General features: G+C 39.5%; 1 gene segment (V, D, J or C); it reads left to right on the top strand.

Annotated features, from left to right (window-relative positions):
- Positions 1-14,116: 14,116 nt before the first annotated feature.
- On the top strand, positions 14,117-14,843 carry LOC116883973. The segment is given in 2 exon segments: positions 14,117-14,165; positions 14,524-14,843. Coding segments are annotated over 2 exon segments (369 nt in total).
- Positions 14,844-16,689: the final 1,846 nt, after the last annotated feature.

Below are 16,689 nucleotides of genomic sequence, written 5' to 3'. Positions count from 1 at the left end.
ACACCAATGGCTTGTGCTCTAAGATCAAGAATCGGCATAAATGGGATCTCATAAAACTACAAAGCTTGTAAGGCAAAGGACACTGTGGTTAGGGACAAAACGGCAACCAACAGATTGGGAAAAGATCTTTTACCAATCCTACAACAGATAGAGGCCTATAATCAAAATATACAAAGAACTCAAAAAGTTAGACCAAGAGGGGAGACAAATAACCCTATTAAAAATGGGGTCTAGAGCTAAACAAAGAATTCACAGCTGAGGAATGCTGAATGGCTGACAAACACCTAAAGAAATGTTCAACATCTTTAGTCATCAGGGAAATGCAAATCAAAACAACCCTGAGATTTCACCTCACACCAGTGAGAATGGCTAAGATCAAAAACTCAGGTGACAGCAAATGCTGCGAGGATGCGGAGAAAGAGGAACACTCCTCCATTGTTGGTGGGGTTGCAGACTGGTACAACCATTCTGGAAATCAGTCTGAGGTTCTCAGAAAATTGGACATTGAACTGCCTGAGGATCCAGCTATACCTCTCTTGGGCATATACCCAAAAGATGCCCCAACATATAAAAAAGACACGTGCTCCACTATGTTCATCGCAGCCTTATTTATAATAGCCAGAAGCTGGAAAGAACCCAGATGCCCTTCAACAGAGAAATGGATACAGAAAATGTGGTACATCTACACAATGGAATATTACTCAGCTATCAAAAACAACGACTTTATGAAATTCGTAGGCAAATGGTTGGAACTGGAAAATATCATCCTGAGTGAGCTAACACAATCACAGAAAGACATACATGGTATGCACTCATTGACAAATGGCTATTAGCCCAAATGCTTGAATTACCCTAGATGCCTAGAACAAATGAAACTCAAGACGGATGATCAAAATGTGAATGCTTCACTCCTTCTTTAAAAGGGGAACAAGAATACCCTTGTCAGGGAAGAGAGAGGCAAAGATTAAAACAGAGACTGAAGGAACACACATTCAGAGTCTGCCCCACATGTGGCCCATACATATACAGCCACCCAATACAGGAGCCGAATGTAGATCTCTCCTGAGAGACACAGCCAGAATACAGCAAATACAGAGGCGAATGCCAGCAGCAAACCACTGAACTGAGAACGGGACCCCCGCTGAAGGAATCAGAGAAAGAACTGAAGAGCTTGAAGGGGCTTGAGACCCCATATGTACAACAACAATGCAAGCAACCAGAGCTTCCAGGACTAAGCCACTACCTAAAGACTATACATGGACTAACCCTGGACTCTGACCTCATAGGTAGCAATGAATATCCTAGTAAGAGCACCTGTGGCAGGGGAAGCCCTGGGTCCCAGCTAAGACTGAACCCCCAGTGAACTAGACTGTCGGGGGAGGGCGGCAATGGGGGGAGGGGGGAGGGGAACACTTATAAGGAAGGGGTAGGGAAGGGATGTTTGCCCAGAAACCGGGGAAAGGGTATAACACTGAAATGTATATAAGAAATATTCAAGTTAATAAAAAAAAACATTATTCACTTCTGCTTGTGTCTATGTATATGTGCACATGCCTGATTTGGTAGAAGGGTGATCACGGGACAAATGGGGTAATTAATCTTGTGAGTTCTGGGTATCAAACTCAGAATGCAAGGCTTGTAGGCAAGTGCCTTAGACACTTGAGACAACCTAACTGCTGCATAATAATAAATTCTGAAGACTATGACCTATGTGGCATACACGTATATTGATGATGTACAACAGGAAATTATTAGAAATAGATGTGTATGTTGTTGTACAGAATTTTCATATTCATATTTTTCTAGAAAATGTTTCTCCTACACTTATCTTTCCTTCAAGAAAGCCAATAATTTTATTTATTTTTTCTTTTTGTCTTGCTCATCATTATAGGATATTATTACTAACTTTTCATTCAAATAATCATTTAAAACACACCAGTCATTTTTTCAAGGGTGTCCACATACCCTATGCTATACGCAATAGGATTTGTATCTATTTCTTTAAAAACACAGGAGATAATTTATGGTACTCTACAAATAAGGGTTCTTAACTTACTCTTGGTACTTTTTTGTACACTTGTATTAACCAGTGTATTTGCACAATGTTCCCTAGGGTCCACGTCTCCTTGCAAGTCCAAGACAAAAGCTAGCCACTCTTTCTGTCTTAAGTTATTCAGGACTCTTCATATTGAGTCTTCAGAATGAGGTGCTCTCTTCAGTTATTGGGGCTGCTTGTGCCTTGGATCCCTGGTTAGTAAAGAATTAGTTAAAAGCATCTGTGGGGGTGAGGATATGGGCCCTTCTAATGCAGATGCAGATGCAGATGCAGGAGCTCTTCCTATCTGACATCACAGGTTTAGTTTGCCAAGCATGTTTTTCTAAGATTTCCTCAGTGAACATAAGCTTTTGTGGCTACTCTTACAGCTTTGAAAGCTGATGTTCCAGATGATTCCTAGAGAGGTTATGTGCTTTCTTTACATAGGTATTTTATGTTGAGCATTTTTGAAATATGAAAGTCATGAACACAGTATGTAGGAAATAAAGTAAAGAAAAATCATTTGAAAATACCACTATATCTGTGCATGCCGTTCATTTCTCTCATTTCAGGAGTCAATGGGGATATTGTGATGACCAAGGGTGCAATCTCCAATCCTGTCCCTTCTGGAGAGTCAGCTTCTATCTCCTGCAGGTCTAGTGAGAGCCTCCTGTATAAGGATGGGAAGGAATACTTGAACTGTTTTATGTGGAGGCCGGGACAGTTTCCTCAACTCCTGATCTATTTGATGTCTACCTATGCATCAGGAATCTCAGACAGATTCAGTGGCAATGTTCGTGGTCAGGAACAGAGTTCACACTGAAAATCAATTGAGTGGGGGCTGAATATATGGGCATGTATTACTGTCAGCAAATTCTAGAGTATCCTTCACAATGATACAGACCTGAACAGAAACCACACAGATGGTTATACCCAGCTGTCATATATTTTTCTTCACTGGAGAACATCCGAACAAATTTTTATGTTTAGATAGAAGAAGGAGGAGATAGAGGTGATGGAAGATCAGATGGAGGAGAACGAGAAGAAGAGCTAAAGAATCCAGAATTATTTTTAGCTGAGACCTTTGAGGAGTGTTAGTTCAGGTGGTGTTCTCCGTGGCAGGTACTATCTGTCATTCTCCATTTTTTGATATAGTGTAAGTAAAAGGTGAAGGAAGGGAAAACAGAAAAGGAATAAAAATGGGACACTGAATGGTTAGACCATTTTCAGTCTCTGGGCATTATAAACATGAATAGATGATTCTCATCACAAATGATGGTCACATAGTAGAACTTGACATTGATGTATATTACCCAAAAGCATTTTTTAGGTTTTTTTTTTATTTGCAGTTAATATTGTTTACTTTTTGGACCTTATGTTGTAAGACAAGTGCATTATGGAAAATTTTGATATTCTTAAAATGTTCCTGTCTTCCATTATTTCCATCCTCTCATAATACAGGTCCTTTTCCAACATGGGAATTGAATAGATAGGGAAACTTACAGTCTCAAGGAAATGACCTAGGGGCACTACTCATCTTTGTGCCTGTGTCTTGGGATAATATTGTAAATTTACACCAAAACTGAAAAAAAAGGCCATGTGTAAAGGCCATGACATGCGAATAAACTATGGACAAATTCAAATTTTCACCATGATAGTTGTGGTACAAGAATAAAGTATGAACAACTTCAGAATTCCAAAGTTGGAAAATAGAAATTAATCACAAGCCTGGGATAGTAAGAGAACATTGAATGTATAGCTTATTCAACACAATGTGAACAAATAAAGGCAACATCAACAAGAAAAATCCCCAGTTCCAGGAAATTATCACTTCAGACACTGGGGAGATAAATGGTGTAAATTTGAGTGAGGCTGCATATACTCTTTTCTTTCCTGTGGCAAGAGAGCAACTGATTCTGGCTGTGATGGTGTCACATTTCTGCCAGGAAAGAAATATAAACCATAAACAGTTGATATCGAGAAACATAGCTTTAGATTATCCCAAATTCTGTGATCCAATATGGAAGCAGTTGCATAAAGTATTATTGCTTTAGACAACATGAATGTCATACATTAGATCAAGTTTATTCAGCTTATCAGAAAAACAGGTATATTAAGGCAAGACAAGCTTTGGCTAAAATGCTCTATGAGCTTCCTGCTTGGAAAGAACATGTTTTAAAATCTTGAATAGAGGCAATCAGTTTCAAGGTATTTTGTTAATAATCCTTTTTAATATTTGGATTTGATACATGCTGAATCACTGTGAGCTATCCTCCATATACTGCCAACAGTGATGAAGATAGCATCATCATGGTCCATGCGACTGATCATGGTCATGAATCTTGCCCCAATCCAACAGACACTGAGGCAGCCTTGAAACTCTGTATCCCTTGTGGTTGCATCTTTCATGAGCAAAGTAGAAGTACAGCCAGGTTTCCTTTGTTACTATGCCAAGTAGATGGTAATACTGATGAACCCTGAAGCTGACAGTGTCTCTTTCTCTGCCAGAAAGAAAGAGAGGTAGAAAAACCAACGATAGCTAAAACTATCCTCAACAATAAAGTATTTCTGGGGGAATCATTATCCCTGAATCAAGCAGTATTACAGAGCAATAGTGATAAAAACTGTATGGTATTTGTACAGAGACAGTCAGATAGACCAGTGGAATAGAATTGAAGACCCAGAAATGAAGACACACACACTTATGGTCACTTGATTTTTGACAAAGGAACCAAACCATCCAATGAAAAAAAGATAGCATTTTCAGGAAATGGTGCTGGTATAACTGGAGGTCAGAATGTAGAAGAAAGCAGGTCGATCCATTCTTATCACCCTGTACAAAGCTGAAATCCAAGTGGATCAAGGACCTCCACATCAAACCAGATAGACTCAAACTAATAGAAGAAAAAGTGGAGAAGAATCTTGAACGCATGGGCACTGAAGAAAATTTCCTGAACAAAACACCAATGGCTTATGCTCTAAGATCAAGAATCGACAAATGGATCTTATGAAGCTACAAAGCTTCTGTAAGGCAAAGGACACTGTCCTTAGGACAAAACGACAACCAAAAGATTGAGAATAGTTCCTTACGAATCCTACAACAGATAGAGGGCCTGTATCCAAAATATACAAAGAACTCATGAACTTAGGCTGCAGAGAGATAAATAACCTGATTTAAAAATGGGGTTCAGAGCTAAACAAAGAATTCACAGCTGAGGAATGCCGAATGGCTGAGAAACACCTAAAGAAATGTTCAACATCTTTAGTCAACAGGGAAATGCAAATCAAAACAACCCTGAGATTCCACCTCACACCAGTGAGAATGGCTAAGATCAAAAACTCAGGTGACAGCAAATGCTGGCGAGGATGCGGAGAAAGAGGAACACTCCTCCATTGTTTGTGGGATTGCAGACTTGTACAACCATTCTGGAAATCAGTCTGGAGGTTCCTCAGAAAACTGGACATTGCACTACCTGAGGACCCAGCTATACTACTCTTGGGCATATACCCAAAAAAGCTCCAAAATATAACAAAGACACGTGCTCCACTATGTTCATCGCAGCCTTATTTATAATAGCCAGAAGCTGGAAAGAACCCAGATGCCCTTCAACAGAGGAATGGGTACAGAAAATGTGGTACATCTACACAAGGGAATATTACTCAGCTATCAAAAACAATGACTTATGAAATTCATAGGCAAATTGATGGAACTGGAAAATATAATCCTGAGTGAGGTAACCCAATCACAGAAAAACACCCATGGTATGCATTCATTGATAAGTGGCTATTAGCCCAAATGCTAGAATTACACTAGATGCATAGAACACATGAAGAAGGATGACCAAAATGCGGATGCTTCACTCCTTGTTTGAAAGGGGAACAAGAATACTCTTGGCAGGGAATAGGGAGGTAAAGTTTAGAACAGATGCTAAAGGAATTTCCATTCAGAGCCTGCCCCACATGTGGTCCATACATATTCATCCACCAAACTAGATAAGATGGATGAAGCAGAGAAGTGCAGGCTGACAGGAAGCTGATGTAGATCTCTCCTGAATGACACAGCCAGAATATGGCAAATTCATAGGCGAATGTCAGTAGCAATTCACTGAACTGAGAATAGGAACTCCATTGAAGGAATCAGAGAAAGGACTGGAAGAGCTTGAAGGGGCTTGAGACAACATATGAACAACAATGCCAACCAACCAGAGCTTCCAGGGACTAACCCACTACTCAAAGACTATATATACATGGACTGACCCGGACCCAATTGCACACGTGAACAGTGAATAGCCTAGTAAGGGCACCAGTGGAAGGCAGAAGCCCTTGGTCCTGCCAAGACTGAACCCCCAGTGAACGTGATTGTTGAGGGAGGGCGGTAAGGGGCAGCATGGAGGGAAGGCCATGTAGAAGGAAGGGGAGGGGTTAGGGGGTTGTTGGCCCGGAATCCAGGAAGGGGAATAACAATCGAAATGTAGATAATAAATACTCAAGTTAATATAGATTAAAAAAATATCATTCTCTGACAAAAATATATAAATAAATAAACAAACAAAAAAAGAAAAGAAAAAAATGAGAGGTAGAAGCATTTCAATAGTGCTTCTCTAGTGTCTGCAATTGGGGGAAAAATAAAACACACTGTTGTGATATAGATAAAACCTAAGCTTCTGCACAACTGGATGGTTGATTTATAGTGACAGTTAGAGCTATGCTTAAAAGCATTAAGTTTGCATCATCATGATGATGCTTCAACATTGCATTTACAGAGACATGCATCAGAATCCAAACTGTAATCTTCTATATGTGTGTTGGGGCCTCTTATCAGCTGGTGTAAGCTGCCTGGTTGGTAACCCAGGGTATCATGGGCTCAAGTTAATTGAGAGGGCTGTTCCTCCTACAGGGTCCTGTTCCTATTCAGCTTCCTCCAGCTTTTCCCTAATTCAATCACAGGGGAAAGTAGCTTCTGTCAGTTGGTTGGGTGCACAATTCTGCATCTGACTCTTTCAACTGCTTGTGGGGTCTTTCGGAAGGCAATCATATCAAGGCACTTTTTGTGAGTGTTCCATAGAGTCAGCAAAGTTGTTTGGCCTTGCCCCAACCAAACACCAAACAACCCACTCCTCTTGAAATGTATTCTCTTTTGTGCCTTTCCCTGGTACTTCTTTTCCTCATGATCTTCTCCATTTTAATCCCTGAAGTTCTTTCAGACAGGAATATTTTTGGGTCAGAGTTTTGTCTGTGGGGAGCAACCCTATCCCTCTCTTGGTGCCCTGTCTCTCTGCTGGAATTGTACTCTAGGAGTTTCCTCTCCAACTATAGGGCATTTCATCTTGGGTTCCCCCTTTGAGATCTGAGGGTCTCTCAAGGTCCAGGTCTCTGGTGCATTCTGGAGGTTCCTCCTCCCAATCTCCTAACTCCTGAATATACCTGTTTCCTTTCTTCCTGCTGTCCCTCAGTCCTTTCCCCTCATCCAATATTAGATGATGTTCCACTCTCCTCCAGTCCCTTTCCCATTTTCCTTCCCAGTCTGTCTTTCCCTCCTCCCTTGTGGTTGCTTTCTTCTCCCTTCCAAGTGGGATTAGGCATCCTTACTTAAACACTTCAGATTGTTGACCTTTTTGAGTTCTGTTGGATGTGTCTTGAATGTTCTTTACATTTTTGGCTAAACTCCACATATTAGTGAGTACATACCATGCATGTCCTTTAAAATAAAAGAAATGCAATGTCTTTACCAGTGCAGTCTTTGCAGTCTTGCTTTTCTGGAAAGTCTCTTTATGTAATATAGTGAGACTCTGAACACTTACCACCACTATCTCAATACAGGAAGTGTCACCAAATGTATCTGTTTTACTGTTTAGAGTAGACAACCTTTTTTTCCTCATCTTTCTTTAACAGTAATATAAATACTGTAGATATTTTATTAAGATAAATTAAGACAAATGTTTCTTAAGTTTTGTAAAATGAGAAAAGCATAACCCATGATAGATAGAAAGGTAAATACTAAGGATAAATTAAGAATAAATAATTCCTGTAGTCTCCGCTCTATTTCTTATGCCTCCATTTCTTTTATACAGGGCACATTTCGATATGAAAATTTTGTGAGAAAGAACACATATTATATGCACTCACTTCTAAGTGGATATTTGCCAAAAGCTCAGAGTACTCCAGATACAATTAGCAGACTACATGAACCTTAAGAAGAATAAAGACAAAAGTGTAGATGCTTCAGTTCTTCTTAGAAGATGGAACAAAATGCATATAGGAAGAAATATGGAGACAAAGAGTGGAGGAGAGACTGAATGAAAGGCCATCCATAGACTATTACAAATGGGAAACCTTACATGTGCAGTCACCAAATACATTCACTACTAGGGATGACAAGATATGCATGCTGACAGGAGGCTGATGTAACTGTCTCCTGAGTGGGTCTACCTAGGCCTGGAAAATACAGAGGGACATGCTCAGAGCCAAACATTGGAATGAGAATGTGGTCCACAAATGGAGAGTTACAGAAAGCACAGAGGTAACTGGGAATTTGCAACCCCATAAGAGGAACAATGCTATAAACAAACCAGATAACCCCCACCTCCCAGAGACCTTCTAGGGACTAAACCACTAATCAAAGAGTGCACATGGAGCCACTCATGTCTCCAGCTGCATATGTACCCGAAGATGGGCCTTCAAGAGCGTCAATGGGAGGAGAGACCCTTGTTCCTGTGCAGGTTTGCTGCCCCAGTGTAGGGGAAGGCTAGGGCAATCAGGCCAGAGGGAGTGGGTGCATGGGTAGGAGAGCATATTTGTGAAAGCAGAGGGTGAGGTGATGGAGTGGGATTTTCAGTGGGGAAACTGGAAAATGGGGTACTGTTTGATATATAAAACCTGGAATGACCACGGGCTCCAATTGTATATGTAGCAGAGAATAGCCTTACTGGGGCACCAGTGAAGGGTGCCCTTGGTCCTACCATGGTTGGAACCCCAGTGCAGGGGAATATTGGGAGGTAGGAAGGGGGATAGCTGTGGGGAATACCGTTATGGTCGAGGGAGAAGAGATGGGGGATTATGGAAAGGAAAATGGGGAAGGGGACAACATTTGAAATGTTAGTAAAGAAATATATCTAATAAAAAAATTAAAAGGAAAATATCCAATAAAAGAAAATTGGTAAAGGAAAAGAAAGAAAATGTGGTACATTTTCACAATAGAATACTACTTAGCTATTAAAAACAATGACTTCATGAAATTCTCAGGCAAACGGTTGGAACCAGAAGTTATCGTCCTGACTGAGGTAGCCCATTCACAGAAGAAAACACTTGGTATGGACTCATTGATAAGAGGATATTAGCCAAAAGCTAGGAATACTCAAAACACAATTCAAAGACCATATGAAGCTCAAGAAGACCAAAGTGTGTATGTTCAGTACATCCTAGAAGGAGGAACAATATACTCACAGGAGAAAATATGGAGACGACATATGGAGCAAAGACCAAAGTAATGGTCATCTACAGACTGTCCCACATTGGGATCCGTTCAATAAACAGTCACCAAAACTGGACACTATTGCAGATGCCAAGAAGTTCATGCTGATAGGAGTCTGATATAGCTGCTTCCTAAGAGGCTTTGCCAGGTTCTGACAAAAACAGAGGCAGATGCTCACAGCCAATCATTGAACTGAGAACAGGATACCCAATGGAGAAGTTAGAGAAAGGACTAAAAGAACTGAAGGGGTATGGAATCCCACGGGAAGTACAGTATTATCAACCAACCAGAACCCCAGAGCTGCCTGTGACTAAATCACTAACCAAAGAGTACACATGAATTGACTCATGGCTCCAGCCTCATATATAACAGTGGTAGGGCCTTGTTGGGTATCAATGGGAGAAGCCCTTGGGCCTGTGAATGCTTGGTACCCCAGTGTAAGAGAATGTCATGACAGGGACTGAGGAGGATATGGGTAGGTGGGTTGGGGAGCACCCCATTAGAAGCAGGTGGAGGGAGGACAGGATAGGATGTTTCCAGAGGGAAAATCAGGAAAAGGGATAACATTTGAAATGTAAATAAAGAAAATATTTTATAAAAGAAAAAAATAAAGGCACCAGACCATTTTTAAAAAAATCAAAAAAGAAAGTTTTGTGGTTGTATTGGTATCTCTGTAGCTACACTGGGTTTCCTGCCTGCCATCAGAGGTAGTCTCTCCATGTTCCATATCCTCAATGTACCTAGTCACAACTAAGGTCACCCCATTGCTTCTTGGGTGCCACCTGTATTCCAGGTCTATTACTAGTCCTAAAGATGCTCTCTACATCCTCACCAGCATCAGGTGCAGATTTGCATTCATTTCCAAGACCATCTAGCCATTTTTCCTAACCTGTCTCAAAGCCAGGTGTTCCAGAGCCAGTAGTCACGACCTGCAGGACAATCAACGAGGGTGCAGAGGGTACCTGGAAGAGAATGGGGGAGAAGAGACATGAAGGACACCAAGACAAGAGTCTGATCAAGTCAACAATTTTATTTTGTCCCAAGGCTGAATTGATACCATAACAGAGGTAGCAGATAAAGGCGGGAAGTGGGAAATATTTACACAGGCCAAGGATACAGTACTCGTATGGTCAGCTAATGTCAACAGGATGTTGGTTTTTCAGGAAGGTTACAGGTTTGTCATATTGTTAATCAGCAGGATATTGGTTTCCCAAAAAGGTTACAGGTCATATCATTGGGCATTCTGATGTCAGATGTATTTCTCAGCAAGGTCACAACTTTGTCATATCATTATTCAACCTGACCACCAGATTTGTATTAGTCTTCTACAGCTGGCTGGTGATTTTCCATGAACCCCGTCATACTTAACTCTAGCTGTACTGTTAACATCAATAATGGAGTGTTTAAGGGCATTGCTCCCAACACTAACCTACTCCATACATGATCCTGAATACCCCATTTCCCTCCCCATTCTCATCCCTCCCATTTCCCTCCTTCCATCTGCCCCTTCTGATTACTTTATTCCACCTTCTAACTGAGATTCAAGTTTCCTAGCTTGGGCCTTCTTAATTGTATAGCTTCTTTGGGTCTGAGGAATGTAACATGGTAGCTGTGTTTTATGACTAATATCCACCTATATGTAAGGACCTAACATGCCTGTCATTTTAGGACTGGATGACCTCAGTTAGCATGATATAATCCCGCTGTCCAGAATAAATACCTTGGAATTCTACAGAACTTTGCTTTTATCTCTTTTATGCTTTCATATAACAAACAATATCAGGTGCTGTTCTTTCAAAGAATGGCACTTTTATCAATGAACTTCATTAGATTGTTCACAGTGCTCAAACCTGTGTCTAGAGTAGCATTCACAAATTTCATCACTTTCAACATTTTATCCTGTAACTAACAAAAGGAGAGAAAAGAAACCCAGAGAAGGGAATATGAATGTGATCACCTCCTATCACAATGTACTAAAACAGGAAAAAGAGCTCAAGATCATTTACATAAGATGGACACTAACAAAAAGAATTATGGAGGGTAGAATAATTTCACAAAGTAATATGTCTCCTGAGTTTATAGGAAAAACTCCATTTGTGATATATGCTATATGTTATATGTAGAGTTCACTTAGTTTAATAAATTTTAAGTGTTCTCTTATTTACTAATCACTATGTATCATAAAACAAGTTTATAAAAGTAAAATAATCGATAAGTAAGTTTATTATAGACCTTTTGTCCAAGGTTTTGGAGGAGTAGATTTCATACTGGTATCTCAAGTAATGATCAACTCTTGCCTAATTTATTTTTTAATTTTATCAGTCTAAAGTGGTGGACAAACAATTATTTCTGAATTGCAGTATAATACATTATAATTTTTCCTAATTATTTGAGAGAAGTATTTAAATTATTAAAACACTGATTTTCTTTCTATTGGATATATAATCGATTGTCTATTCTAGTGATCAATAGTGTAGCTGACTTGGTGTTAAGTGTAGTATAGATGACCTGGTACTGTCTAGAGCCATGTTAGAGTGTTCAATTTACTTTAATCTACCCTACTTGCACACGCATGGGTCCCAAGAAAGTATCACTTCTAAATAGCAGTTCCTGGTTGTCTGGCATTGTCTGTACCAGCAATCCTTGTTCTCTCAGGAATTTCTCCTGAAGGAGATGCTTTTGCAGCTGCATAGCCTCAAGCAATTACATAGAGGCGGTCCTGCCATTCCTGCTACAAACTATAAATTTTTCAAAGTCTATTTCTATTGATGGATCTTAAACAATTTAACCTCTTTTGAAGCCCACTACCCACCAACAAAAGTGGAAAGAAAGGGTACAGGGGAAGCAGACCTGTCTAGAAATGTTCCTGTCTCTTTTGCCTGGAAGTCAGCAATTCAGTTCAAAGGTGAGCAGGCAGCATAAGCTTAATCTACTCCTCCACACTTCATGGATTCACCATCAGTCCATTTCTGTAAAAGTTGGGTCCCCACAGTGGTGACAAGACCTAGATGAGATATCCAGGTCTTAGGCTGGGCTTCAGTTGGCAGAAGAAATCAACAGGAATACCAGGAGATGTTGTCAGCTTTGCCTCTCTCAGGGAAGCACAGATCAGAGATATGAGACCTACAAGCATTTTACACCCAGTTGTACCAGTAAGCCAAGCTCTGTGTCCATCATTCTGTGGAGTCCTATTTACACCCTTCAAATATCATGAATCCTCTACATGCCTTGCCTCAACACAACTCTTGCCTCAGCATGTGGCTTACCTCAGCATGTATATCTAATTAACCCACCTCCATGGAAGCCGCACATAATTGGAGCACATCACCATAATTATAAACCTGCATCTCTCTCTATGGTGACCATACAATTGCAGCTCAACTATGCAATGTAAGGTGGACCAACCCATACCTGTCCTTACCAAAGAATCCTTTGTCATGAGTCCTTTCATGTGCTTGCTTTAGGGGAGCATCCTCCCTACTGTGTCTACTTCAGCAAAACATCCCTTAACAAGTCTGTCTTAGCCTTTCACACCTGTTTCCAGTTTAATGAAACTAAACATTGCTATATGTTTGCTCTAGCAAAACACCATCAAACTGACTTTCCAAAGAACCCTTAAATTTCCACTTCAGTGCAGTCTTGCTATTATAATGCACAGAAACCATTGTTAAATTTGGCTCATTAGCTGTGTATGCTCCAACTACATACTACACAAGCAGTTGAAGTACCACAAAAATAACAACCATGAAAGAAATAGATTCTGTATAAGGAAAAAAAATAAGGAGGAAGAACAGTTCTCAAAAACAAAGCAGATTAAATATCTGTGGTATACTGTATCTTATTACCCTTAGGATATTCTTTAAAACAATATTTATTCTTTATTGTATACATTTTTGCGTATATGCATATGCCTGCCATGGTAGAAAAGTTGTCAGAGAACAAACTATGGTAACTGGCCTTGTGAGGTCTGGGTATCAAACTGAGGAGACAAGTACATTAGCCACTTAGGAAAATTAAATTGTTGTATCGTAAGAAATTCTGAATGCTTTGATCATATGACAAACACATGGAAGATACAAAATCAAATACTATTAGCAATAGAATGTGTGTTTCAACAAATTTTCATATTTATATTTTTAGGAAAAAGATATCTTCCAATCTCACCTATGCGTAGAAAAGGCCATTAATTAATTTTATACTTTTTGTTTTCCTTGTCACGGGATATAATTGCTTAATTCTTATTCAAATAATCGGTTTAAGATGCATGCCTACATGAAACTTCAGTCAAGACCAAATAGGCATGCCTTGGCTTTGTAAGTAGTTTATGACTGGAATTGATTTACATCCCGTTATTATCAGGGGAGTCTGTCTACCCTGTGCTATAGGTTATAGGAATTTAATCTGTTTCTTTAAAAAACAAAGGAGAAAATTTATATTACTGTACTCATACAAAGGGGATTTTCCTTACCCTTGGTATTTTTCACACAGCTGTACTAACCAATGGATTTGCATAATGCTCCCTAGGGTCCACATCTCCTTGAAAGTCCAAGATAAAAGCTAGCCCCTCTTTCTGCTTTGAATATCCAGAACTCTTCATATCAAGTCTCAGGATGAGGTGCTCTCTTCAGTTCCTGGGACTACTTGTGCTCTGGATCCCTGGTTAGTACAGAATTTCATAAAGGAGAATGTGTAAAGTGGGGATTTCTGGGCCCTCCTAATCTAGATACAGATAGACATGCTGATCATATTTGAAATCACTGCTTTTGTTTGCCAAGTTTGTTTTTCTAAGGTTACCTGGGTGTACCTAAGCATTTGTGGCTACCCATACACCTACAAAAGCTGATGGTCTAGATGATTCCTAGAGAGGTTATATGCTTTCTTCACATAGGTATTTTATGTTGAGCATTTTTGAAATATGAGTAAAAGTCACGAACACAGTAAGTAGGAAATAAAGGAAAGATAAATCATTTGAAAATAGCATCATGTTTGCGCATAACTTTCATTTCTCTCATTTTAGGACTCAATGGGGATATTGTGATGACTCAGAGTGCACTCCCCAATCCTGTCCCTTCTGGAGAGTCAGTTTCGATCACCTGCAGGTCTAGTAAAAGTCTGCTGCACAGCAATGGCAAGACATACTTGAATTGGCTTGTGCAGAGGCCAGGACAGTCTCCTCAGCTCCTGATCTATTTGATGTCTAACCGTGCATCAGGCGTTTCAGACAGGTTCAGTGGCAGTGGGTCAGGAACAGATTTCACACTGAAAATCAGTAGCGTGGAGGCTGAGGATGTGGGTGTGTATTACTGTCTGCAAGGTCTAGAGTATCCTACACAGTGATATAGCCCTAAACGAAAACCACCCAGATGGCTATGGCTAGCTTTCACAGGTGTTACTTGTTCTGACAACAACAGATCAAAATTTTACATTCACACAGAAGAAGGAGGAGGTAGAGTTGATGGGAGATCAGAAATGAGAAGGAGAAGAAGCCTAAGAACCCAGAATTATTTACAGCTGAGACCTTAGTGGAGCGTTAGTTCAGGTGGTGTTCTCCCTGGCAGGGACTATGGGTCTACTCTTCCAGTTTTTGGTATAGTGTAATTAATATGTGAAGGAAGGGAAGAAGAAAGTGGAATAAAAATGGGACACTGAATGGTAAGAAAATTTTCACTCTCTGGACATTGTAAACATGAATAGACGATTCTCATCACAAATGATGGTCACAGAGTAGAATTTGATGCTGATGTATGTCATGCAAAGCCATTTTTAACTTATTTTCTTATTTGCAATTAATGACATTTACTTTTTAGCCCTTATGTTGTCAGACCCATGCATTACAGATATTTTTGATATTTTTAATATATTTCTGTCCCTCACTATTTCCAACCTCTCATAACACAAGACTTTTTCCAACATAAGAAATGAATTTATAGGAATGCTCCCACGCTCCAAGTAATGGACTTGGGGCACTACTCATTTTTGGTTTGTGTCTTAGTGTACTGCTTGGTAAATATACACCAAACCCAAAAGGTCATGTGTTAAACGACTCTCACCTTGTTTGTTGTGGCATGGGAATAAAGTATGGATAACGGCAGAATTCCAAAGATGGAGACTAGACGATAATCAGAAGCCTGAAATAGTAAGAGAACACTGAATGTCTAGTTTGCTCAACAGCCTGTTAACAAATAAAGGCAACACTAACGGGAAAGTTCTCTTTTTCCAGGAAATTATCATTCCAGACACAGGGGAGATAAATGGTCTTAAATGTAATCAGAGACTGCACATCCTGTTTTCTTCTTGTTACAAGGGAGCATCTCTTTCTGGCTTGATGGTGCCACATTTCTGCTAGGACACAAATTAAAAAAAAAACTAACAGGCAATAGTTACCCAGGAATATAAATATAGGTTACCCCAAATACTGTGTTCCTATTTGGAAGCAGTTGTATGAAATTTTATAATTTTTTATAAGGTGAATATAATACATTTGATCAACTTCATTCAGGGTTTGTAGCAAAGAAGGTATACCAAGGTGAGAGAAGCTTTGGCTAAAATGCTGTTATGAGCTTCCTGCTTGATAAGACCATCTTTTAAAATCTTGAATACAGACAATTAGTTTCATGGTATTTTGTTAATAATTCTTTTCGATATTAGGATTTAGAATGCCACATCTGTGTCAGTGTTCAGGCTCAGCTGAGGGTAGAGTCTGGAAAAAGGTGAATAATGAGTGATGAAGGGAAGGAAGAATCAGACACAGGATATCACTTGTTTCAAGAGAGATGGGTCAGAAAGGAAGCACATTTCAGTATAGCTTTTTTTACTCTGACTATGTGTGTCTCTTGCAGGATATATTTATACATGAAATCACTTCCTCAGAAATTTTATTCCTTGTTGACAAAGCTTTTCAAAATACATTTTCCAATAATGTTTTCCTTGATTAAATAATAAATCTGAAAGAGGAACAAAGCAATCAAATAGCAATTTTAAAAACCTAAAAAGTTTTGTATCATAAAATAAATTATCTTCAAACTCAACTCCTTCTTCCTTAAAACTATTGTTGTAAACCCTTAGAGTTATAGAAACATAGGACAGGATGACTCTGTTTGAATTTGTTTCTGTTTCAGTTTGCCGTAAGATTACTATGTCAAAAATTACTTCCTACTAGCCATTATATTCTATAAAAGTTTAA

This window comes from Rattus rattus, chromosome 14 (assembly GCF_011064425.1).
Source record: "Rattus rattus isolate New Zealand chromosome 14, Rrattus_CSIRO_v1, whole genome shotgun sequence".
NCBI classification, from domain to species: Eukaryota; Metazoa; Chordata; class Mammalia; order Rodentia; family Muridae; genus Rattus; species Rattus rattus.
Note: the sequence above shows the minus strand (reverse complement) of the source record. Positions and strands in the feature narration are given on the sequence as shown.